General features: G+C 39.6%; 1 protein-coding gene and 1 long non-coding RNA gene across 5 annotated transcripts in view; one reads left to right on the top strand and one right to left on the bottom strand.

Moving 5' to 3' along the window:
- LOC132395633 (uncharacterized) overlaps positions 1–18,525 on the bottom strand; it is a 52,027-nt gene extending 33,502 nt beyond the window's left edge. The window contains exons 1-2 of the long non-coding RNA XR_009512699.1: positions 17,830–18,525; positions 8,704–8,876 (exon numbers count right to left, since the gene is read on the bottom strand). This is a non-coding gene — a long non-coding RNA (uncharacterized LOC132395633). The remainder of the gene's footprint in view (positions 1–8,703; positions 8,877–17,829) is intronic.
- The window catches only part of invs (inversin), a 243,103-nt gene that overhangs the window by 105,763 nt on the left and 111,050 nt on the right, over positions 1–26,290 (top strand). For all 4 annotated transcript variants that reach the window (XM_059972498.1, XM_059972499.1, XM_059972502.1 and 1 more), the window contains 2 exons: positions 14,297–14,470; positions 25,324–25,491. In XM_059972498.1, coding sequence (XP_059828481.1) covers positions 14,297–14,470; positions 25,324–25,491 — 342 coding nt within the window. The remainder of the gene's footprint in view (positions 1–14,296; positions 14,471–25,323; positions 25,492–26,290) is intronic.

Below are 26,290 nucleotides of genomic sequence, written 5' to 3' on the forward strand. Positions count from 1 at the left end.
TCATGTCTAACCAATCTTATTGTGGTGAGCTACATATACCTGACTGGACATGCCCCCTGCTGATTGCTCCTGTGGCTCCTCCCACAGACCCCTGTATAAAGGCGATTGAGGTCTGAGCCCGGCCTCTCTGTCTCCAGGATGTAGAATGGTGGTCAACCACTGCTTGTTCCTTCTTCCAGTCAATAAAAGCCGATATCTCACCTTTACGTCTCAGAGTGAGTTATTGATGGTGCATCACTTATAAAGTTTTTCGAGGAAGTTATCAGGAAGGCTGATGAAGGCAAGGCAGTGGAGATTGTCTACATACACTTAAGCAAGACCTCTGACAAGGTCCAACACGTGAGGTTGGTCAAGAAGCTTAATTCGCTTGGCATTCAAGATGAGCTAATACATTGATTTGTGAGAGAAGCCAGAGTGTGATAGTAGGTAGTTGTTTCCTTGACTGGAGGCCTGTGATCAGTGGAAAACTGCAGGGATTGGTGCTGGGTATATTGTTTGTCATCTACATCAAAGATCTGGGTGATAATATGGTTTACTGGATCAGCAGATTTGTGGATAACACAATGATTGGGAGAGTAGTGGACAGTGAGGAAGACTATCAAAGCTTGCAGTGGGATTTGGACAAGCTGAAAAAATGGGTTGAAAAATGAGAGGTGGAATTCAATAAATGTGAGATGTTGGACTTTGGGAAGTCTAGACAGGATAGATCTTACACAGTTGAGTGGTAGGGCATTGAGAAGTGTAGTAGAACAAAGGAATCTGGGATTACAGGTCCATAGTTCATTGAAAGGGGCATGGCAGGAATATAGGGTGGTGAGGAGAGCTTTTGGCACATCAGCTTTCATAGATCAAAGTACTTGAGTACAGGGTTGGGGTGTTATGTTGAAGTTGTATAAGACATTTGTGAGGCCTGTTTTGGAGCATTGAGTGCAGTTTTGGTCAGCTACCGACGGGAAGGATGTAAATAAGATTGAAAGATTACAGAGACAATTTACAAGGATGTTACTGGACTGGAGGACCTGAGTTACAAGGAAAAATTGAATAAGTTAGAACTTTATTCTCCAGAATGTAGAAGATTGAGAGGAGATTTTATAGAGGTATTCAAGATTATGTGGGGAATAGATAGAGTAAATGCAAGCGGGCTTTTTCCACTGAGGTTAGTTGAGACTATAATAAGGGTTCATGGGTTAATGGTGAAAGGTGAGATATTTAAGGGGAACATGAAGGGTAACTTCTTCACTCAGACGGTGGTGAGATTGTGGAATGAGCAGTCAGCACAAGTGTTGGATGTAATTTTGATTCTAATGTTAAAAAGAAGTTTGGTAGGTTCATTGATGGGAGGGGTATAGAGGGCTATGGTCCAGGTGCAGTTCGATGGGAATGGACAGTTTAAATGGTCTGGCACTGACTAAAGGGGTTGAAGGGCCTCTTTCTGTGCTGTAGTTTTCTATGAGTCTATGACTTTGACTATTATCATCTATAAATTGTGGAAAAAAATCTTGGCTTCCAGTTATGTCAATTATTCTCTATTGTGAGCTTGACATTTATGAATGATGTAATTTCTATATAATGCTACGTTCCTCACTTGTTTACAATCAAGCAAAGACTTGAATGTCTTGGATTCCTAATTCTATTTTCTATGTCTGTTCCTAGGATATTTTTCAATGTACTGACAAAGTATACAATCAAACTCAGGAAATGCTTCCGTATAGTAAACAAACACCATAGTAAACCAAATTATGTAAAGACCAACAGTACTAAATTCTGAAGGAAGTCAACTGTATTGGATTTGTTATTTTATACCAAACACTGATATATTTACATCTATATATTTATTCTTGAATGGACTATACTATGTAGAGACTAAACAGTGATTAAGGATTGCTTGGTTGGCCTTAAATGCATTGACGGACAACAAAGAAATTGAGGCTCAGGAAAGATGTACATGAATTCAGAACAGCTCATTTCTTCTTTTCATGAATTGAGAAGCAGTTATGTAGTAGCAAAAGCAAAAAAGCCAAGTTGTGACTGTGAGGAGATGAAATAGGTTAAAAAAAAACAAGTGTTTCTGCAGACATGGAGGTATAATCTGAATTAGATGGCTCAGAGAATTCAATAGCTATGGTTCCTCTTGTCTGCCAATGTACTGATTGTCTTTGTGTGCCTGTATTGTTTGTATGTTGAACCTATGTGCTAACTTTAATGACTAAAGTAGAACACCTATATCCCAATGAACACCAATATTTGTCAATCTCTCGCCATTTAAAACATATTCTACCTCTTTAGTAATGTGGATGACTTTACATTTTATATTTCATCTGCCTTATCTCAACATCTTCTTCACAGTCCACATTACCTTTGAGCTTTGGATCTCCAGCAAAACTGGACATACTATAATCATTAATACCATTTTTGAGTTGGAAAGCAATATAATAAAAGTGCTGTAGGTGACAGTGTTGGAACATCGGTTGTCGATATGGATGATTTAGATGAGAGGATCTTTTCATAATAATGCTGTTAATACAATGGGCACTTTGTAGTAGCTTATAACAGAAATGATTTCAGTGTTAAAATCCCAAATTGATAAAGGGATTAGCTACAAAAAATTTTAAAATAGTTAGCGCAGCTGACGGAGTAGGAATAATATCGCTTAATATGTTCATGCTCCCAATTAGTAATTGATACCTCCAAGACATTATAGCGTAGACTCCTCTGAGAAGAATTTATTTAAATTTATAATGTTGTGTTACTAGAAATTGCCATTACAACTACATATACAATTACATCAATATAATGAGCATCTCTGGGACAAGGAAGTTCAACTTAAGTAATGGGCATGAATTATCTACGAAGAAAACTGGCCTTTTTTTGTTGTAGTTGTTGTTTTCCCTTCCAGATACCATTTGCCATCTTTTTTTTTCAAATTTGTAGGTAAAAACAAAATATTTGCTGCTATTCAGAATAAGATAAACAGGGTTTTCAGATCTGATAGAAGGTCATGGAGCTGAAATATTTACTCTGTTTCTCTTTCCATATTGCTTCTGGTTTGCTCAGTATCGCCAGCAGTTTTCACTTTTATATCAAAATATAAAATGACTTAAGATGTAAGAAATTTCTGTTATGGATGTGTGCCAATTGTATCATTTTTTTACATGGCGCCTGTAAATATTCAGAGTTCCCTACCTAAGGATAAACAGATTTGTTTTCTCTCATTTGTCAGTAAATTGATGTAAGATTTTGTCAACAGTGCTAAAAATGTATTCACCAGTTATAAGCTCAGCAATCCCTGGTTTGGATTCCACACAACCACTTGACATCAGACTTCATTGTAGTCTGCCCTGAGAAAATGGGAGTGTGTTACAGTTTGTATCAGCAATATGCCTTCCATGGATGGATATCAAAGAGTGTGGTTAAGGTGTGAGATGTAGGGAAGGGAAGTGTTATAGTGGTGGCAAATGACTTTATTTTTGACCATACATTGTTAATTAAGATTCAAGTTTGTTAGAAATGATTTTCAGTTGAGTGCTGGAAATCTGGTGCATAGAGCAAAGTGTGATTATATTTGTGCAGTTGGTGCTGGATGTCAAAGATTACCAAGCTTCCTCATGCACTGGACTGAGTTCTTGGAACATTGTTGACAAGAACACAAGAAAATCAGAGAAAGAGTAAGTGATGTAGTCTCTCAAGGTTCTCCCACCATTCAGTAAGATTATGGCTGATCTGCTGTAGGCCACAGCTCCTTTTCCACTTTCACAATACCTCTCAATTCCCCTTCTTTCAAAATTTATTTAAAGTCGCTTTAAATGCTTCCAGTGATTTAACCTTCATAAGCCTACGTGATAGAGAATTCCAAAGATTCACCAGCCTCTGCAAGAAGTCTCAATTTTAATTAACTGTCTCTTTGTCTTACTATTTTAGTTATTTGTTATATGGCAGCCTCCTCATCCCAGGAATTAGCCTAGTAAAGCTCATCTGGATAGTATCTAATGTTTAATAAATACTTCACTAAATAATGGTGTCCAGGATGCACATAGTACTTTGGGTGTGGTCCTTGTACAATTTCTCATCCCAGTGATGAGGAGAGTCTGTGGGGGCCTCTCAACACTGGTTAATAATCATTGTGATGTGGGTGCCAGTCAGGTAGGTGGTGTTCAGTCAAGTTCACGATGAACTTAATAGAGCAGGAGGCCAAGGCAGAGAACTGAGTTGTGTTGGGGGCAAACTTAACAAGATTGGGAAAACTTTGCTCTGGTCACAGTTTTGTTTTTGGCTGCCAGTGCTATTCACAAGAAAAGTGGTCTCTGTTGATTGGCCAAGGGACTTAAATCAGGATATGTTAGTATGATTCAGAGTGCATGTTTGAAGATAATTTAATCCAATATAATTAATTAACTAACTCTGAAATGCTGGGCAGGTGATGGGTTGTAACTGCAATGTACAGTCTAAGAACTTGTGGATTACATCTTAGTTCACAGTGATCATGTCAGCAGCAAGTATTTTCTGATCAACTCATTGAAAGAACAATTCAGGAATCTTAACCCTAAATCTTGTCTAATGGGTATGAGGTTTTGTTCCTCCTTTGAGCAAGGGAGGAGGAGGATGAAGGGAATATGTGCCAACAGTCCGTATGTCTATGGCTCAGGGGCCGTTTAAGTAGAGGGAAAAAAGAAATATCATAACTGTAGTTTTAGTTGTGGCTGATGGAGTACATACTATTCTCTGCAGCAAAGAGAGAGTGTACCGAAGGCTTCTGGACTAGGAAAAGAATTGGAGTGGAAAGAAAAGGATCAGGTGTTGTGGTCCGTGATATAAGTAGGACTAGCAAGGGGATTTTGCTGAGGAATTATGATTATCTTGGGGAAAATTCAAAATCTGCCACAGGGATGAATATTAGTGTACCACGTGGAAGTTGGCAGAGGGTAAATAAGTTTGGAAAAATAAGGTAAGAATGTCCAACTTTGGTCGGGAGAGAATGGGTTCTAATACATAGAATATCGGTAGCAGTAGTGGTGGGAGAAGGGAACCATTGGCTGGGCTTCACCTGAACATGATGGGACTACTATCCTGGTGAATTGCATAAGTAAGGTTAAGAACAGGGCTTTAAGCTAATTAAAGTTGGGGAGGATTCTAGGGATATGAAAGGCAATAAATCGAGAAGAAATGGGAGAGCAGTAGTAGAAAATAGAGAGGGGAAAAATGAAAATCAAACTATAATGGAAAGGGCAGAAAATATAAATAAAATGTGCAGAAGAAAGTGAAACCAGAGAATGTAATTAAAAATTGCAAGTCAATGCTTAAGGCTCTTTGAATGCACATAACATTTGTAACAAGACAGATGAGTTGATGATGGCACAAATAGAAACAAATGAGTTTGATTTAATAGCTATTACAGAGACATGGTTACAGGATGATCAGCACTGGGAACTTGATATTACAGATTGCTTGATATTTGAAAAGAATAGGCAGAAAGCAAAAGAAGTTGTTGTCGTGTTGTTAAGAAAGATGGCAATACAAGATTCAAGTTTATTTATCACATTCTGTCGAAACATACAGTAAAATGCATCGTTTGCATTAGCAACCAGCACGGCTGAGGGTATGCTGGGGGAATCACACATTGCAGCAGCAACAAAGCATGCCCACGATGTTTGGCAGAACAACGCAGAGCACAACAAAACAGAACACGCACAGCAAACAACAAAACAAAATGGTAATGAATAATGATAAAGGTGCAATGAATAAGCAGTGTCTGGATAGAAATAAGAAAGAGCTTGAAAAAGCAGTTATGAAGCTCCCCATAGTGTTGCATCTCAATTGGATAAAATATAAATGGGGAAATATCAAAGGCATGTAAGAAGGGAGCTGCAGTTATGATAGATAATTTAGATCTGTTGTTTCATTAATGAAACTGGCAAGGATACCACGAAACAGGATTTGGGGAGTGAATCAGGGATTGTTTCTTAGAACAGTATGTTGCAGAATCTACCTGGGAGCAGGTTACTTTACATTTGATTATGTGCAGTGATCTGATCTGGGATCAATAGATCTTGTAGTTAAGGACTCATCCTGAAGTAATGATCGTAGTGTGGTAGAATTCCAGGTGCTTATCTCATCTTAAGCCTCCTCAACTAAAGTAAGGGCAATTACAAAAGATATGAAGGAAGAGTTAACAAACATGAGAAAATTTGCAGACGCTGGAAATCCAAGCAGTAGATACAAAATGCTGGAAGAATTCAGCAGGTCAGGGAGCATTAATGGAGAGTAAACAGTCAATGTTACCCTTCATCAGGACTGGAAAAAAGATGATTTGTTAAAGTAAGAAAGTAGGGACAGAACAGAAAGACGTACAAGGTAGTAGGTGATAGGTGAAACTGGGAGAGGGGGAGGGGTGAAGTAAAGAGCTGGAAAGTTAATTGGTGAAGGAGATACAGGGCTGGAGAAGGATAGGAGAGGATGGAAGACCATTGAAGAAAAGGAAAGGGAGGAGCACCAGAGGGAGGTGATGGGCAGGTAAGAAGATATGGTGAGAGAGAAAGAGAGAGAGAAGTGGAATGGGGAATGGTGAAGGAGGGGCAATTACCAGACGATCAAGAAATTGATGTTTAGGCCTTCAGATTGGAGGCTACCTAGATGGAAAATAAGGTGTTGCTCCTCTAACCTGAGCATGGGAGTGTGGCCTCATCGCAGCAGTATAGGAGGCCGTTGATTGACATGTTGGAATAGGAATGGGAAGGAGAAATGAAATGGGTGGCCATTGGGAGATCCTGCTTTTCTTTTGGCAGATGGAGTGTAAGTATTTGGTGAAGCAGTCTCCCAATCTACATCAGGTTTCACTGATGTACAGGAACACTAGATACAGTAGATAACCCCAACAGACTTACAGGTGATGTGTCACCTCACCTGGAAGGACTGTTTGGGGCCTTGAGTGGTAAGATGTAGGGGCCGGTGTGGCAATTGTTCTGCTTGCAAGGATAAGTGCCAGGAGGGAGATCAGTGCCAGGAGGGATGAATGGAGAAGCGAGTTGCATAATGGCATGGAAGGTAAGTTGTACCCAGTGGTGGGATCCTATTGGAGATGGAGGAAGTTACGGAGAATTATGTGTTGGACGAGGAGGCTAGTAAGGTGGTAGGTGAGGACAAGAGGAACCCATCCCCGGTGGGGTGGCAGGAGGATGGGGTGAGGGCAGATGTGCCGGAAATGGAAAAGATGCAGGTAAGGGCAGCATTGGTGAGAGAGGAAAGCTCCTTTCCTTGAAAGAAAGGTTGTCTAGAGTGCACTGAAAAAATAGGCAAAAAGAGAGGCCGGTAAATAAGCAACATCAGGTAGTTAAGCAACTGTATCCATTGTTCCTCTCCATAACAACATCGCATTGCTGACACGAGACTGCAGATGTTGCGATTTGGAGCAACAAAGAGCTGGAGGAGCATGCATAAGGTTGTTTGAACCTCTCATTGCTGCTCAATATCTGTTCTGATGGTATGCTAATACCCAAATGTACAGGATTTTCCTCTGAGTTTCCACTCTCTTCTATCAGTTTATACAAAACTATGTCTGGCTTGCATTTTGCATTGATTGCTCACCAGTCTGCACAGGGATTTCTGGCAGTGTTTGTTGTCAGTAAGTACCTTTCCATGAAATGATGCAGGCATATTGCAGCAATAATTTTCCTCTGCTTCAGAGGAATCTTGAATTACCTCCATATTATAGTGAACTAATTTGAAAAACTCCAAAATTTATGTGCTTAAGTAAACAAATTTTTGCCTGAGTTGCACAAATTTCTTACGTAAACCGCATTGAAAAAAATGGCAATATTTCCCTATGCCTTGTTCCTCTTCCAAGTTTTGAGTGAAATTCCATCGCTTAATTTAGATTGGATATTTTCTACTGTAGGACTGTTTGAAAGCAGTTGAGACCCTCTGCAATTGTGCTGGAGATTTTTATTATTTCTATTATACAAAGGATTACAATTATTTTAGAAGGCTATTAAATATTCAGATTTTTTAAAAGATAACTATAATCAAAGATGTGTATGACTTGCCCTATTTCATTCATAATAAAATTAATTTGCAGTTTGGACAGTACAATATAATGTACTTTGTAACATTAAGGTGATAATTTAATAAGGTGAAATTTTAATAGCAGCATAGAGAGAGAAAGATAATTATGCCCAGGATAGAGTGAAGATCAAGATCTATTCATAGCTTTATGAATATATTAAACTGTAACCAGTCATGATGTAGTCATGGTGATTTAGATAACAAAATAAGGGAGAATGCTTGAACCAGATGGCAAAGTCTTTATTGAATAATGTATTTGTCAGTTTTCATTGCTTGACATTTATAGGTAACAGTGTTCTAGGACACTGGTCAGGTATTTAGTTAATTAAGAGAAGATGTTCTCATCAAAAAGCATCGTAAAGAAACCTTGAAACTTTAGAAGTTACGTATTTCTCTAAAAATGATGGTTATAGAAGGTGTCAAGACAGTTGGAATAAAGTCAAAATGCTTTTGTCTGATTGGCAGATATTGCCTCAGGATGTTGATCAGGTACAAGGATTACTTGGCGACTTCCTATGAAATATTCTTTTAATTTCTCTGAGTGACTGATAATGTGTAGGCAACTTGACTAAGATAAATCGTTCACCACTGAGGATCTTAAATAAACTATTTTGGATCCAATGAGGAATCATTGCATATTATGCTCACCGTGAGGATCTGGCAGAGGGTCTTGGCCCAAAACATCGACTCTACTCTTTTCCATAGCTGGTGCCTGGCCTGCTGAGTTCCTCCAGCACTTTGTGTGTGTTTCTCTAGAATAGTGGTTGCCAACCCGTCGATCGCGATCGACCGGTCGATCTTTGAGACTTTCCCAGTAGATCCTGAAAAAAAAGAAAAATAAATACACTAATACTGTTGAGAGATTGTTTCCGGGTTGCGTGGTTTTCGTTCCGTTCTTTCTGCCCAGTACGCATGTGTGTAGCTCCCCCTCACCACACAGTGTACTTCAATGGTCCCCAACCACCAGGCCATGAGGAAACGATATGAGTCAGTTGTGCCTTTCCTCATTCCCTGTCACGCCCACTGTTGAACTTGAACGCACACGAGGTCATCAGTTGCCTAGAGGCAGTGACACCCTCGCGCCAGGGATCACTGGTTGGCCTCAGGTAACTGGCAGGAAGTGCCGAGGGTACCAGCCTGGAGCGCGGACAGATGGGCACCGCCTCTGAACCTGTTCAGCACACCGAATGTTTGTGGGGAACCCAGTGCTAAAATATTCGCAGATGACCTAATTCAGGCTCAGGGTTTCATAAGTGGCAGAACAGCTACCTCACTGCGATCTACTGAAACAAACTTTTGCCGACAGATAGATCCTACACAGGGGGCAGGCAGGCGCCCTGTCGCATTCCTCGCTCGGTTGGTCGCGCTCTCCGGACTGCGACCGCCAAGACCCCATTACAGAGACCCCCAACCCTGACCTTGTCCTCTCACCCCACCCACGACCAGCCGCACCTGGCCAAGGCGGCTGGCAGCGGGCAAGCGGGAAGCTGGAGTTCGGGCCCGGAGGCTGTCTAATGAGACAGTGAAGCCCTCAGAACTGCTTCGGCACCTTGAGTCCGAGCACCCTGCACTTAAAGACAAGCCCGTTGAGTTTTTTCCAGTGGAAAAAACATGAGCAAGCGGGACAGAAGCTACGTGCCGAGAGCTGTGAAAACTAAATTGTGGAATAGACTGGACTTAAGGAACCTGCTTCGAGTATCGCTGTATTCCAGTCATGTTAAACACTCCCCCCCCACCCCCGTTGGCCGATCCGCAAGAATATTGTCAATATTAAACCGGTTTGCGATGCGAAAAAGGGTGGGTACCCCTGGTGTTTATACGTTATTTCTACTTCCGGGTTGTGGGGTTTTACTTCCGATCTTTTCTGCCCTGGTGCGCATGCATGTAACTAATCAATTTGGAGTCGATGTTGCCTTTCACTAAGGCCAAGGTAGGGGATCTTTGGCTTAAAAAGGTTGGTGACCACTACTCTAGAACATAGTAATTTATCAATAATGAGTGACTGTATCATTTTGATAATACTTTGACAATTAGCAGTCTGTGTTGCTGGAAATCAGAAATTGTTGTAGCATTCAGAATAGGAAGTAGAAATAAGTATGCAAGAAATTAAAGAAGATGATTTATTTAAATTTACTATAGCTGTGGAACATGACAAAATAATATTAGTTTCTGTTTTGATCTAAAGATAGTTAATCTAGCCTGTAAAGTGATTGTTTTTTCTAGTCCAAATTTGCTCAATCCCAAAGCAATAGGAGGCATTTAAGAAGATAAATTCAGGGGATATAGGTTAAGCATGTCTTAGAGTAATTGAATCATATGACATAAGAATAGGACCTTGGCCACTGCGCTGGCTGTAATAATTAACCATCCATCTACACTAATACCTCCCTCTTATTCCAAGTTGGCAGCAATATCTCAAGCTCCATTACACTGAGCACTGGTGCCCTTCCCCCAGGGTTGTGCAGGCTGCTGACTCATAACTGCACTACCAGATCCGGCTCAAACTGCATCATCAAATTCACTGATGATACAACAGTGGTTGGTCTCATCGCCAACAATGATGAATCAGCATACAGAGATTGTCAAATGGTGTGAGAACAGCAACCTGTGTCTCAATGAAGATTAGACAAAAGAAGTGATTATGGTCTTCAGGACAGTGCTGGTCAACCCTCTATTATACTCAGTGGCTCTGGCATGCAGAAAGTGAAGAGCACAAAGTTGCTTGGTGTGCTGTATCTAATTTGGACCCACAACACCAGTGTGCCAGGCTCCCTGCCCCCACTCTTCATAACTTACTACAGGAGCACCATCAAGAGTGCCCAGACTGGCTGCATCATTGTGTAGTATGGAAACTGCGAGGGATCTTTGTACCTTGGTTGTCCAGATGTTCCAGAGTTGAGTGAAGAGGCAATGAAATGGCATCTGCTGTTGAGCTGTTTTGACATTAGGCAAATTGGAGCAGATCCCAGTCGCTCCTTTGTAGGAGGTGATAGCATTCAAGCCTGGCCAGAACAGGTGACCATCCTTCTGTGATCCAAGTTTGGTCCAGAATTGCCACTTCACATGTGAAATGGCTGTCCAGAGGTTGTACCTGGACCTCTTGGATTTTCCTTGGTCGCCTGAACTGAATGCTACTGATTCAGCCCTCAGCAGATTGCAGATCTCTTGGTTATACCAGGGCTTCTGGTTGGGAAAGACTCTGAATGATTTTGTTAGGGCATGAGAATCTTTATAAAGTACATGATAACCGTGGCACATTCATTCAGATCCTCTGATGAGTCCTTGAGCATAGTTCAGTTCACCTACTCAAAGCAATCCCTTAGCAAATCCTCTGCTTCCCATGACCACCTTATTGTTGTTCTTACCTCTGGAGCCTAGTTCTTCAGCCTACGTCTAATCAGATTTCCCAAAATGCAGTGTATGGGTGGATTGGTAGGCATTCCTGATTGTAGAGTAACAGTGGTTGAGTGTATTGGGACCCATGGTGCTGCAGTTGATATACTTATGATAACTGGGCAGAGATTTCTTCAAGCAAGCCTGATTGAAGTCGCTGGCAATGATTTGAAAGGCACTGGGGTAGGCTGTTTCTTGTTTGCTAATTGAGTGCTTGCTTAACATCTGCCTTTGGTAGTATGCATCTGAGGTCAGGATCACAGAGGAGACCTCTGTCAGTAAGTAGAACAGACAGAATTTAATCATTAGATAGATAGATACTTTATTGATCCCAGAGGAAATTACTGTGTCGCAGAAGCATCACAAGTGCACAGATATAAATATTAGAAGAGAATTAGAAAGTGTAAAAAATAAGTTACCACAAATAGTCTAACAAGAGGGGGTCCCCAGCTATAGATTGACTCATTATAAAGCCTAATGGCCAAGGATAAGAATAACCTCATATAGTGCTCTTTGGAGCAGTGCAGTTGTTTTAGGCTATTACTAAAAGTGCTCCTTGTTCAGGCGGCATGCAGAGGGTGAGAAACATTGTCCAGATGTTCCAGGTCAGGAGAACAGGAGTGCAAAAAGACCACTATGTCCAAGCACCACGAAGAAGTTATCATGAAACACAGAACCCTACCTCTGGGTCAGCAGTTCAATCCATCCAGTGGATCAAGAAACCCTTGGGCCTGACTGCCATTTCCAGTGTGTCCAAATGAGCCATGTCTTTATTAAACAGATCACGCAGCAATCCCTCATTTCTCTGATAAAGCAATCTTGCATTTAGGTACTCTATCTTGTTCTCCAGTGGTAGTACATTTTCTACCAAGGTTCTGGCTGGAGGAACTTTTACACCCCGACACTATAGTCTGGCTGAAAGTCCTCCCTGTCTGCCGGTGATGGCTGACATCCTCTTAAAGATGCCGTACCTGCAATCCTGTGAGTCAAGTCTGCTGAGTCCTTTATGAGATCGTAAAATCGCTTGTTCGTTTAGTTGGTTCAGAAGTACATTTTTAAAAGGGAAATTACAGACTGCAGTGATAGCAGTTCAGAAGAAGTATATCTGGAAGTCTTGTGAGCTACCTGTTGTGTATCATTAATGCCATCTAACTCTTGTATTTACAAAAATTTGTCTTCGTGGGTGGCTAATAAAGAAAGCTTTATATTGATCAATTGAGCAGAGAAATGGCAATTGAAGTTTAATCCAGTGAAATATGAGGTAAGGAATTTGGGGAGGTACAATGAAACAAGGGAATATCTGACAAATTGGAGGATATTGAGTGGTGTTGAGAAACAGACGCCGTTGATCCTTAAAAGTAGTAGGGGTTGTCAAATGGTGGTGAAAATGGCTCATGAGGTGCTTTCTTTTATCAGGAATGATACAAACGTAGGGGCAGTTATTTCAGAGTTTTATACAAGGCTGTTTATTCAGTCACTGTTTAAATACTTATGGCCACCACTTTACAGGATTGAGGTTGCGAGGACACAGAGAAGATTTGCAAAGAGGTTTGCAGGACTGGAAAATCGCACTTGTAAGGAAAGATTGGATGAACTAGGAAACTGAAACAAGAATACTGTTATTGCTTAGCATATTAGATGGCATCACAGGGCAGCAAAATATTGTGTCATTCATGTTTCTCGCTCCATTAAAAATAGCAAATCAGAGTAGAACTGCTTATGATAGCCAGTTCAGTTCACTGAGATTTCTGAAAGGGCACTCACTGGTCTCACAACTTTGATTTATGTAGCAGACTAAATGTAGGAGGTTAGCTGGAGATTAGTTGTGACATCAGCATCTGTATGGACATTTTTACATTTAGACTGATCAATATGTAGGATCTTTCATATAATCCAGATCCTTTTCTAAAGATGAGAACTTTTGAAAATTCTAGTGCAAGTAAACATTGATTCCTCTGCTTTTAATTTACCACACAGCTTGGTGTGCTGCTATACCTTAGGTGGAATGAGGAGGTGGGGTGGCCTGGTTGTTAATGGTTATCATATCCAAAGTTATAGAGTCATACAGCACAGAAACAAGCCCGTTGGCGAAACCAGTTCATACTGACTGACATGGCCACTTGCCCACATTTGGCCCATTATCCCTTTAAATTCTTCCTATCCATGCACCTGTCCAAGTGTCTTTTAAATGTTGTTAATATATTTGCCTTAACAAGCCACCTTCTGGGTGGAAAGTTTCCTCTCAGATTCCCATTAACTCTTCCTTCTCTCACCATAAACCTATGCGCCTCCTGGTTTCATACACTCCTCTTTTTCTGACACCACAGTGATTAAGCTCATCGTCTGCTCACCCTTTCTCTAACTTAGTTACTCAAGTCGCGGCAATATCCTTGTAAATCTTTGCTGCGTTCTTTAAACTTAATGGAATCTTTCCTGTGGTAGGGTAATCATAACTGAACACAATATTCCAAATGCGGCCCCACCAATGCCTGTTTACCGGCTTTGCATGCTTATTTTATGCATCAGATCCCGCAGTCAATGCAGAAAAAATATTTGTACTTAATGTGTCAGAAGTGTTTTTGGTTCATTGTTTTGCTGTGTTATTTAATGGAAAGCAAGCTGCACCCACTGAAGGATTCCAAACTGAATAAAAATGAAATTCAAACTTATACCTCTCTGATTATATTGCCTTTTTCAATTCATCTTATTCAAATTTTCTTTGTGTACCATTCACTAATGTATAAATCCTTTTGTAACTGTTAATTTATTGTGAGGCAAAAAAACAATTGAAGTTATTTTTGAAGTGAAAAGGATTGTACTTTAAGAAAGAATTTTTCTCTCTGGTCAGGGAAATTATCGCTTCATGAAGGCATTGCTTGGACGGCGTGCAAATTGGATGCAGAAGGATCTTGAAGAGATGACTCCACTTCACTTAGCTACTCGGCACAAAAGTCCTAAGTGTTTGGCTTTGCTGCTTAAATTTATGGCCCCTGGAGAAGTGGACACCCAAGATAGAAACAAGGTATTAGAAATGTTAAGAAAAGAATGAAGATTTTATTAAAAGAATTAATTTCAACTGCTAAGTTCAGACTGTGCTATGGATAAATACACTTTAGAAAGCATGTTTTCTTCCAGTTATTGCTTTCCATTTGGCTACATAATGATTTCACTTCTGATTTATAGCAAGTCAGTGTTTTTTTTTCATTTGTTTTCATATTTCTTCTCCATCTGACAGAATTTCACAATTTCCTGACCTACAGACTCTGAAGAGCATTGACAAGCAATTTGATCAAATTATCTTCATCTGCAGTTGTTTGTTGTGTTCATTTGAAGACCCGGACATTGTGGGTACTTTTACAACAAAACCTTTTCTTCCTCCATGGTTTATCACCTGATGCTTCTCTGCGAGAAATGGCACATAATTTTATCTTTTCAATTGTTTGATTGAGATATGCTACCTTTTGAATTAGGAGATATGTGCAATTAATGCTGTCCTTGAATACGCATCTCAGTACAAGAAGGTTTCATTTTTACCTTGAAAATCTTGGAGTTTCACATTGACTGGATCAGGGCAATCAATTGTGTGTGGGTTCCTCAGATGCACAGGAGAGAGCTGGCTCTCACTTATCTCTAATTTCTAATACAGCTGTACAGTGACAGCCATTGAGAGCTGACTCCTCTCTTCACTATATCCCTTACTCCTTTTTTTTATTTTTTCTCTCTTTGCCTCCAACTATCATTCATCTGCTGCAGTCTTCCTGCTCCATCCCTGCTTACCTCCCATACCTTCCATTACTTGTCTATCGTCTCACACCACTCCCCATTCCACCAATCACCTCAGACTACTTCTTCGCCACTCCCTTTCTCCTTTTTATGCTGGCCACCTTGCCTCTCCGTTCTCAGTTCTGATGCAGGGTTTCAGTCCAAAAAGTTGACAACTTCTTTCCTCCCGCAGACGCTGCATGACCTACTGAGTTCATCCAGAACATTATTTGTTGCTCCAGACTCCAGCTTTTACAGTCTCCTGTGACTTCTTTAAGGACTGACTCATTTATGAATGGCTGGAATAGCAAAGAAAATAGCATGGCTACTTTTCAGGTCATCCTGTTGAGTGCAAGGACACACTTCACCTATTCATTTTGCCAAAAAGGTCAACTTCAATGTCTGAACAGATTTTTTTCCTTTATACTGTGGTAAAAACCAGTGAGGAGGAGATCCTAGAATAACCAATGATGCATAAAATTAACAAACTATCTGGTTTGTACTTTCACGTATCCCAGTTAAAGAAATTGTTGAACGGGTTGCCTTATCATTTCAATCTTGGCTAAATGCAGAGAAGGTATCAAGGCTCTAGAAAATGGTAGAGCAAACACAAGGAAATCTGCAGATGCTGGAAATTCAAACAACAACACTCACAAAATGCTGGTGGAACACAGCAGGCCAGGCAGCATCTATAAGGAGAAGCGCTGTCGACGTTTCGGGCCGAGACCCTTCGTCAGGACTAACTGAAAGGAAAGATAGTAATTAATATAGTTAATGAAGATCTTTCTGTCTCCATCTCTGGAGACGGCCTATCTACTGATATCTACTATAAGCCTACAGACTCTCACAGCTACCTGGATTATTCCTCTTCCCACCCTGTCTCTTGCAAAAAGGCTATCCCCTTCTCACAATTTCTCCGTCTCCACCGCATCTGCTCTCAGGATGAGGCTTTTCATTCCAGGACGAAGGAGATGTCTTCCTTTTTTAAACAAAGGGGCTTCCCTTCGTCCACCATCAACTCTGCTCTCAAACGCATCTCTTCCATTTCCTGCACATCTGCCCTCACCCCATCCACCCGCCACCCCACTCGGGATAGGGTTCCCCTTGTCCTTATCTACCACCCCACTAGCCTCCAGGTCCAACGTATAATTCTCCGTAACTTCCGCCACCTCCAACGGGATCCCACTACCAAACACATTTTTCCCTCCCCCGCAGGGATCGCTCCCTATGCAACTCCCTTGTCCACTTGTCTCCCCCATCCCTTCCCACCGATCTCTCTCCTGGCACTTATCCTTGTAAACAGAACAAGTGCTACACCTGCCCTTACACTTCCTCCCTCACCACCACTCAGGGCCCCAGACAGTCCTTCCAGGTGAGGTGACACTTAACCTGTGAGTCGGCTGGTGTGGTATACTGCATCCGGTGCTCCCGGTGTGGCCTTTTATATATTGGTGAGACCCTACACAGACTAGGAGACCATTTCGCTGAACACCTACGCTCGGTCCGCCAGAGAAAGCAGGATCTCTCAGTGGTCACACATTTTAATTCCACATCCCATTCCCATTCTGATATGTCTATCCATGGCCTCCTCTATTGTTAAAATGAATCCAAACTCAGGTTGGAGGAACAACACCTTATATACCAGCTGGATAGCCTCCAACCTGATGGCATGAACATTGACTTCTCTAACTTCTCTTAATGCCCCTCCTCCCCTTCTTACCCCATCCCTGACATATTTAGTTGTTTGCCTGTTCTCCATCTCCCTCTGGTGCTCCCCCCCCCCTTCTTTCTCCTGAGGCCTTCCGTCCCATGATCCTTTCCCTTGTCCTGCTCTGTATCACTTTCGCCAATCACCTTTCCAGCTCTTAGCTTCATCCCACCCCCTCCGGTCTTCTCCTATCATTTCGCATTTCCCCCTCCCCCCACTACTTTCATATCTCTTACTATCTTCCTTTTCGGTTAGTCCTGACGAAGGGTCTCGGCCCGAAACGTCGACAGTGCTTCTCCCTATCGATGCTGCCTGGCCTGCTGTGTTCTACCAGCATTTTGTGAGAAAATGGTAGAGTTGGTTAAATTAGTAACTGCAGACCAGTCAGCTTCAGCTCAGCTTTAGGGAAGCTTTTAGAAGTGCTAATTGTGTAGAAATATTGAATAGCACTTGGGAATGAATGAGTTAAAAGAGAAGCAACACATATTTATCAAAGACACAAAGTCTTTGACTAATTTGACTAAAGTTTTTGAAGTAAGAACTGAGAAGGTTGATAAAGGAATGTTAATGGTGTTATGATACGGCAACAATGAATATAGAATTGAGACAGGTTTTTTATAAACAAATAAAACATTTATTAAACACTGCTCAATAAAAAACCAAAAGTAAACAAATGACTAACTTAACTGGAAGTTCACTGCTATATGGCAACTCGAACAGTTCTTAAAGCGATAAACGCGAACACAGTTCTTAAGGCGATAAATACAAAAGTCCAAATGATTTACACAGTCAATTAGGAGAGACTTTCCTGAAGTAACGAATTCCTCGATGACGTGTCATTACTGCTGATCCTTATGCCTTATCCGAAGGATTTGCGACGAAGGAAATAAAAACAGCCTAAAGGCACTGACCTTTCCTTGGTGAATAATCCTGCTCCAGCTTTTTCTGCTGTTATAGCAGGGACTATTTTGGATGCAGGTCACTATCTCTTCCAAATGAGGATTCAATAAGGTCAATCCTGTATTACCGATGATGACACCAACTTTACTCAATCCTTCGGGTCTCTGTACTTCCATAAATCATTACTCTCCGACTAGACTAAACTGGCGAGACTGCCGGCAGTAACCTTTGAGACTTAAGGCAGAAAGTAAAACTCCACTTTAAAACAAAACTGCGTCATGAGACGAATACACAACATAACGAAGTCGCTTACGAATTAAACCATGAACTGACCTGCATCACAGCAAGGCTTTCCCCTTTTATACCTGTTGAAACAGGCCATCACATGACCTCTCACTAGCGGAAAATTACATCACTCCACCATCACAAGACCGTTACATCATGCTCAACAGAGACTTAATTACATCATGGTCATGTGACAGTCACAAGGTACCCACAGGGTATGTAACAATGGATGAACACATTATGGATTCTCAGAAAGCTTTTCATAAAGTCCCAAACAGAAGACTAAAATAGAGAGCCGTAGAACTAAACTGTCAGTAACACAATAGATTAAAAAAAAGGTTATACTGGAGTTAGATAGCTGGGTAATGAGTGGCTTTATTTGAGGGATATACTGTAAGGGACCACAGAAGTTTCATGTAAAAAGTTTAAGCTTTGGGCATAAGATTAGCCAAAATCTTGTTAAATGGTGGATTAAGTTCAAGGGTCTAAAGGATTTATTTTATAATTTGGTGGCTTCCTCCCTCAACATTTATTTTCTACTTGTTAATGGATGTTGAAATAACTGCTGTCAAGAAATTTGGACTGAGTTCTGAGATCTTACAAATTAAGTTCAACAACAGCTGCTGGTGTATTGGCAAAACATTTAATGTGTTTTAATAAATACATAATAAATACTGTAATAAATACTCCAACTGACATCACAGTAGCATCATCAAGAATATTGACAAGCAACGAAAGGAATCTAAAAAGATATTGAGGCATTCTGAAAATTATAGAATTTAGGAAGTAATACCAATCACGAATCTAAATCATTGTTCAGGGATTAGAATGACGGTACAAGATGCCCAAGTATCTGGAAAAAAAATGGTGTGCTGAATGAAGAACATAATTTGGAATAATTAGTAATGTTAATTTCAACTAACACAATACAGTTGAAAGGAAAATGAAGTTATGGGGAAACTGGATAAATAAAAATGGAAATGAAATCTCATCTATTATAACAAATATTTAGTTTGTTCAAGGGGTTTAGTAGACTGTTCAGGAATAACTTTGTAAAGAAGGCACGAGTGGGAGTGGTCTGTAGACCCCCAAAGTGAAACGTCTTAATAAGAAAAAGTACAAATAGGGAAATGTCAAAGACATGTAAGAAGGGGACTGCAATTATCATGCCTGACGTATTTGCTGCCTGATTGAGTTAGTCAGACTGACAAGGGTAACCTCGAATAGAGATCTGTGAAGTACATCAGAGATTATTTCTCAGAGCATTTTACCTGGGAACAGGCTGTTTAAGATTACGTGCAGTAAGACAGGATTCATAGAGTTTGAAGCTAAGAATTCTCCATGAAGTAAAGATCATGGTATTGTAGAATTCTGGGGACATACCTCTGGTGTAAGACTGGTGTCCTCAACTAGAGTAAGGAAAATTACAAATATTTGAAAGGAAGAGTTGCTTAAAATGGGCTGAGGAAAATAGGCAAAAGGAAAGGTCTGTAAATAAGTAATGACACATGGTTAAGCAGCTATTTCTGTTCACCTCCATAGCAACCTCCCGCTGCAGTTTGAAAGCTATTGTGGATGGTACCTTAGTACCCCAGATGTTTGTAACCTGGTTCACCTGGCATTTCAGGAGCTATTTCTTAGAGATTAGTTTGCAATAATTTTTAACAGTGAACATTTGTTAATTCCCTTTATCATTCCAGAGGAAAATTCCATAGCATGTCATACTGAATCAGTTAGTTTTGAAATTTAAGCAAATTTGCAATAAGCAGAAAAGTATTAAACAATTTATTAGATTATGCAAAAGACACAAGATAGATACCTACATAATAAGTGAATATACGTGAGAGATTAATGTTGGAAGGTTACTGGGAAGTGCTCCTTGTCTTCTTTGATTCCCATGGAAACTTTCAGATTCAGCTAAGAGAGCAGATGTATCCTTAGTTTTAGCTCTTCAGCTGAAGGACAACTCCATTGTCAGTGACATAACTAAGATTTGCTTCCATATTCTAACATTATATCTGTTGATTCTGATATTTTAAGCAAAAGCTCTTTGAGAAATCAAGAAGGAGGCAAAAAGCGTTGCTTCATGATTGTTTTCTTAGATCTTTTTCCCTGTAGAAAAGAGAGTTGAGAATGGACAGTGATAGAAAGCTACTACTTGAAGAGAGAGAGAGAGTCAAAAGATCTAAGAACTAAAAGACTAAGATGGCACTGGCCTCTGTTACGTATTCAGGCAACAATAAATATATGAGTTCGGCAAGGGTTTCTTATAACAAACAACACGTTTATTAAACACAGAAAACAAACCCCCCAAAAGTAAACAAACACTACCATAACCGGAAACAGCTGCTGAGCGGCTGTTCAAACAGTTCGTAAAGTGATATTCCAAAACAGTTCTTTAAAGTGGTATTGCCAAAAGTTCGATATGCTCACAGTCCATTTAAAAGGAGAGACTTTATAGGACGATATAGGTTCTCTTTCACGTCGCTGCTTCGATCCCCGACATCGAACTTCCCACGAAGAATTCACGAAACTGAACGGCTTAAAGGCACTGACCTTTCCTTCTCCACTACCTTCAATCCTTTCTGGTAAAACCCAGGGATTAACACGAAGATAGTCAACGAAATCCTTCCAAATAAGGATCAAACAAAGGTCGCCCCCGTTTCACCGTAGAAAGTGATTCTCCTCGATCTTTAACTTCCAACTTTGAATCGTCACTCTCCTCTAATTCCCTTGAACTAACAGAATCATAAAGAACCTGTTGGCATTAACCTTTTAAACTTTAGGCATTAAATAAAAACTTCATCCTTCAGCTAAACTGCGTCATCACTTCAAACACGCAGTGGCATGAAGTCAACCTGGCAAATCCAGCCACGAACTGCCCCTCCTCACCGGGTGGGGTCTACCTTTTATAATCTGTAAAAAAAAACCTGTCACATGATCTCTACTGGTGGGAAAATGACATCATTCCACCATCACAAGACCATCACCTCAAGTCCAGTACAGCTTCAACCCCAGTCACATGACAAGGGCTCCACTGTCATGTGTCACGAGTACGTAACACCTCATGGTCAGCTCTTTTATACTTCCCCATTTCATTCAAATTAATAGATAAGAGTCAACAAATGAGTTGCCCCCTAATCAAATAAGACAATGCCAAGAGAAGCTTCCAGAACTTTCCAGATTCACACCAGTGTAACCAGGGGGTACATTGATCAACTCCATACACACCATGACCACTAGGAAGCATAGTAAGCAGTTACTTGTATATATCTAAATATATACAATACAAGCAGATAATTAATTATTAAACTGCAATGAAAATAGCAATTAAACAGTTGTATCCAACACATTATTAAATGTTTTCATAATATTTATAATTCATGTCATTCTACGATTATAGTTGGAATTAAAAAGGCTGACAAATATGCTTATCCTCAGTATACATGAAATTGCATTATGTGACTTAATTTTAAAATAATCTTTTCTTAACACTTTTTTATGTCACTAAGCAATTTACATCTTGCTGAATATTTTGCTTCTGTTATTATGGATTGGGAGAAATAATACTTTTTATATTTACCATTTGTAAATATTGCCTACACAACGCCCTTTGGGAATCTCATCAGCAAGTAGGAAAACAGCTTGTTTGTCTATATTTTTAGCAGAGTAACTCTTAATACTCTTTCTTCAACATTATTTAAGGCATGTTTCAATAGTTTCACTTAATATCAGAGAAATGTATACAATATACATCTTGAAATTCTTGTTCTTCACAGACATCCACGGAAACAGAAGTGTCTCAATGAATGAGTGACTTTAAAAAGGATTAGAACTCCAAATCCCCCTACTCCCCCTCCCAAGCACAAGCAGCAGCAAAGCAATGACCCCCTCCCCCACTTACCACCAACCACCCACCAAGCAAGTAATTGCAAAGCCTCCCAGAAAGACCATGATCTGTAGTATAACAAAAACAAACTGTTCACCTGACATACCACAGACTCTCTCTCTCCCTGATAAAGGGAAAAAGAGGTGTCCCCTTTTATAACGAGAGGGGAGGCATAACAAAACAACTCCTTGATTTATAACGATAAAGCCTGTCATATTTTTCCCCAAGTTCTCTGACCTGAGAATCGACAATGAACTTCTCCCCACCACTGTGTGTGAGAGAGACAGAGAGAGAGAGTGTGTGACAGAGTGAGAGAGAGAGAGAGAGAGAGAGAGATTCGCCTATTGCAGAGCCTCCAACAGCTGATCTGCTGTTCCTGAAGTTCCATTTGGCCACACTGGCATCAGCTCGTCCACAAGGCCACAAAACCTTGGAACCCCAAAGGCACGCTTATCTTGTAGGCCATGTCCAGGGGATTTCAAAAAGCAGCCGGCCATGAGTTCCAGGAGCAGGTCCCAGCACCACAAAGAGCCGAAGTTTGAGAGTAACTCCAGGTCAGGGTCTTCAACAGAACCCCATTCACCCTGAAAAGAAAAAAAAGAGACCTCAAAGATAGAAATTAAGTTGTTTCCGCAGACGAACTCCAAGGAGTCTCCATTGAGTGCCATCGTAACTCCGCCTCCACCTATGTCAATGCATGTTCAAGTTGCATCTAAATTGTAGAATTAAAATTTCCTCTAGTTAAGCGGTAGATATACAAAATGCATTGTTTGGAACTTTCATCGTAAGTACTGTTAATTCAACTTCACACCAACCCTTACCCCACAGCCAGCAGCATAAAATCTTAGCATCATCTTCAATCCGAGAATGAATATTGATCCTTTAGTTCCAGCCATCTGATGTGAATATTTTGTTCTCCATACTGAAACTATGAACGTGTGGATTTATAAACAGATGGAATTAATATAGCGAAATGTAATGCACATGTAATTGAACTGTACTAGGAACGACTAAATGTGTAGGTCCAATTAGTAGGTCAGAATTAGTACAATAGAATTAAAAATGGGATTTTCCTTCTGTTTTAACAGCATCTCCACCATCATAAATCTTATTCTTACATTTGTCATCTTTTGGCTTTATTTCTCAAATTGCATCTTAGTCTCTCTTTCACTTTTTCTTCATAAATTGCAAGCTTTGTAAAACAGTTATCTTCTGTCTTCTATTAAGCTTTTTCATCATTTGGTGTCTCCATTGGTATTACTGAATGCTCTTTGACTGAAATGGGTGAAATTCAAAGCTAATCTTCCAATCCCTTCATGACCTCTCTACCCTAACCATTATAAAAATCCAACTAATTTATATCATTTGACATTAATCTTCAGTGCATGTACCTGTCTTGTGCTATATCAGTGAGAGTAAATTATTTGGCTGCCTTGCCTGCTATTTTCTGAAACTCTTTTCCAAAACCTTCTGCTCCGGGATTTTATTTTCCTTCCTACAAAAGGCTTCTTTTTCATATTTTTTGTTGGAAATTTCATTCACACTTATCACAGTGTGATTCTAAATTCTTCTTGCTATTTACTTGGTAAAGTACCTTGTCTGTTCATGGGCATTAAGAATTGCTGTACAAGTTCAAATTGTTACTGTATGCCAAGTAAGAAAGTACTTCCAAATTCTAGCATCCGCCATCGGTATCAAACATTTGAGATTAGCTGTAGCACAATATTGTTGATAAAGAAATCCCAATCGTACTTCAACAATATGTCTCTATCTCAATCTCAGAACAGAAACCATTATGGTACCAGTGTATCATTTCTTTGCAGCTTGCTGGTTAGCCATTTTCAGACATTCTGGCTGACTTTACCAATTAGTAATGAATTAGGGGTTGTTTGAATCGTGGACTTTTGTTATTTGGAATTCAGCCATATTTAATTTCACTGAGAATCCTTATAATCAGCATATGGAGGGGACATTTATTCCATCAGACTGAATTGAATTTGAAATCACACTCCGAGATTCAACATCAAATAGATATTAAAACTCAGTTTCTGCTTTAAATCTATTGCCATCTGATGTGAATATTTGTTCTCCATTTTGAAACTATGATGTGTGAATTTATAAACAAATTCAGCTAAATTTAATGCATGTGATTGAACTGTACACAGAGAAAACTAAATATGCAATTTCCAGTTAGTTAGTCAGAATTAGCACAATAGGAATATTCTCAGAAGTATATTTAAAACAAATGATCTGTTACATAATATTTTGATATAGGAATATTTTACTGTTGATACTACCTGCTATGTTATCGGTAATGTCAAATGGATGTTGTTCAGTGTTATTTGTATTCATTGTAGAGATTTGTATTTCATACTAAAGGTAAAGTGTAAAGATACTGTGATAAAAGTTGTCAATTGTTAGATATAATTTAGATATTTGAAGTGCAAAATCTTTAATAAGGGGAGCCCAATCAAAGCAATTAATTTAACATTCTGTATGTATAGTGAAGTCAAAGAAAATTGCAGGCAGTATGTTGGTCAGGAAAATTTTTCCTCATTGGTTAAGGTTCTGCCAATGAACATTATTGAATATGAAAATCTTTCTCATTCTGAATAACTTGTTAATATTTTTCTGTTCTCATTCTTGTCTTATCCCTATCTACTGCATATACATTTCTGAGATAATAAATTTATATTAAGGCAATTTTTCATAGTTACTTGGAAATGCATAATTATCTGCATGAAAGGAAGAGACTTTTGCATTTTAACTTTGTTCCTGTGAAGGTACACGGAGTCATTAGTAGTTCCAAATGACAGAGCAACCGGAATTTCGGTTTGGAATTAACTCTGTTGTTACTTTGGCTAAACATTAAAATTGCATGTTTTCATTACCTAGAGAATAAGACTCAGGTTTATTATCACTGACATACGTCATGAAATTTGTTGTTTTGTGACAGCAGTACAGTGAAAGACTTTTTAAAAATTACTGTAAGTTGCTATTTTTTAAAAAGTGCAAAAGGGGAATAGCAAGATAGTGTTCATGGACCATTCATAAATCTGAAGGTGGCCATGTCGCAGATTATGAGGGGACTTGATCATGGATGCCTGTTTCTTGAGGCTCCACCCTTTGAAGATGTCCTTGATGGTGGTGGGGAGTTGATTGAGTCTACAACTCTGCAGCTTGTTATGATCCTGTGCATTGGAGCCTCCATACCAGGCGGTGATGCACCAGTCAGAATGTTCTTCATGATACATCTGTAGAAATGTAATCACCTAGAACCTACAGTAATCTGAAGTGGCTTGTTTTTGATGAGTTTTGTTAATTTTTATAGCAAACAGCACTACACTGGAGTGCCTACTACAATCATCCAGAACACGTGAAGCTGCTGATAAAACATGATTCCAATATAGGCATTCCTGACATTGAAGGCAAAATTCCACTACATTGGGCTGCCAGTAACAAAGATGCCACAGCTATTCACACAGTAAAATGTATTCTGGTAAGCATGTTGGTTTAAACACTGCTCTAGTAACTGAAGATAATACAAGCAATAGTTTGTGTTTATGAAAATAACAGGGATTATGCTGCTGTAGAATAACTTAAGTCTATTAGTAATTAAAGTTATATGCTTTGTAGAATTAAACCAATGGAATAAAAAAAACAATTTATTTTTAGCTTGGTTCCAATTCAGTGAATTCTGTAATGGGTATTAAAGAACTTTTCATTTTGTGGGACAAGAACATCTGCATATTTAGCACAGGAGTCTTTGCTCTAGTTTTGTGTACACACATTCTTTTAACATTCTGAGTACTATCAATATGCATTTTTTGCAGAGACAACCTACCTCACAGCACTTAATGGAGAAGATTTGGTTCCTGGTTTACTTTTGAGCCAACACATAGCTCTTTTCATTAGGCCCAAACAATGTCAGGAATTGATCTCAACTGCATATTTGGGACAAGCAGAAAGTAAATGAAAAAACAATTTTGCACCTTCTGCTTTAATCATTGTTTTGAAGAAAGAAAATGATTGTGGGGACTCTGGTGAAAGTGGAATGGATTGACTCCTCTTGGGTTCATAAATTGACATTAAAATCGAATTCCTTTTGTATCCAATGTGATGATATTTGAACATAAATGTATATGATTGAAAACATTCGGGTAACATTTATCTTTTCTATTCAATTTTTCTCACAAGATGAAAGTTTAATAACTTTAGTAGTTTTTTGACTGAGCTGAGGAATCATAATAATCTCTTCTAAATTTTATTATTTTCACCAGTGCACTCATCTAACTAGT

This window comes from Hypanus sabinus, chromosome 6 (assembly GCF_030144855.1).
Source record: "Hypanus sabinus isolate sHypSab1 chromosome 6, sHypSab1.hap1, whole genome shotgun sequence".
NCBI lineage: Eukaryota > Metazoa > Chordata > Chondrichthyes > Myliobatiformes > Dasyatidae > Hypanus > Hypanus sabinus.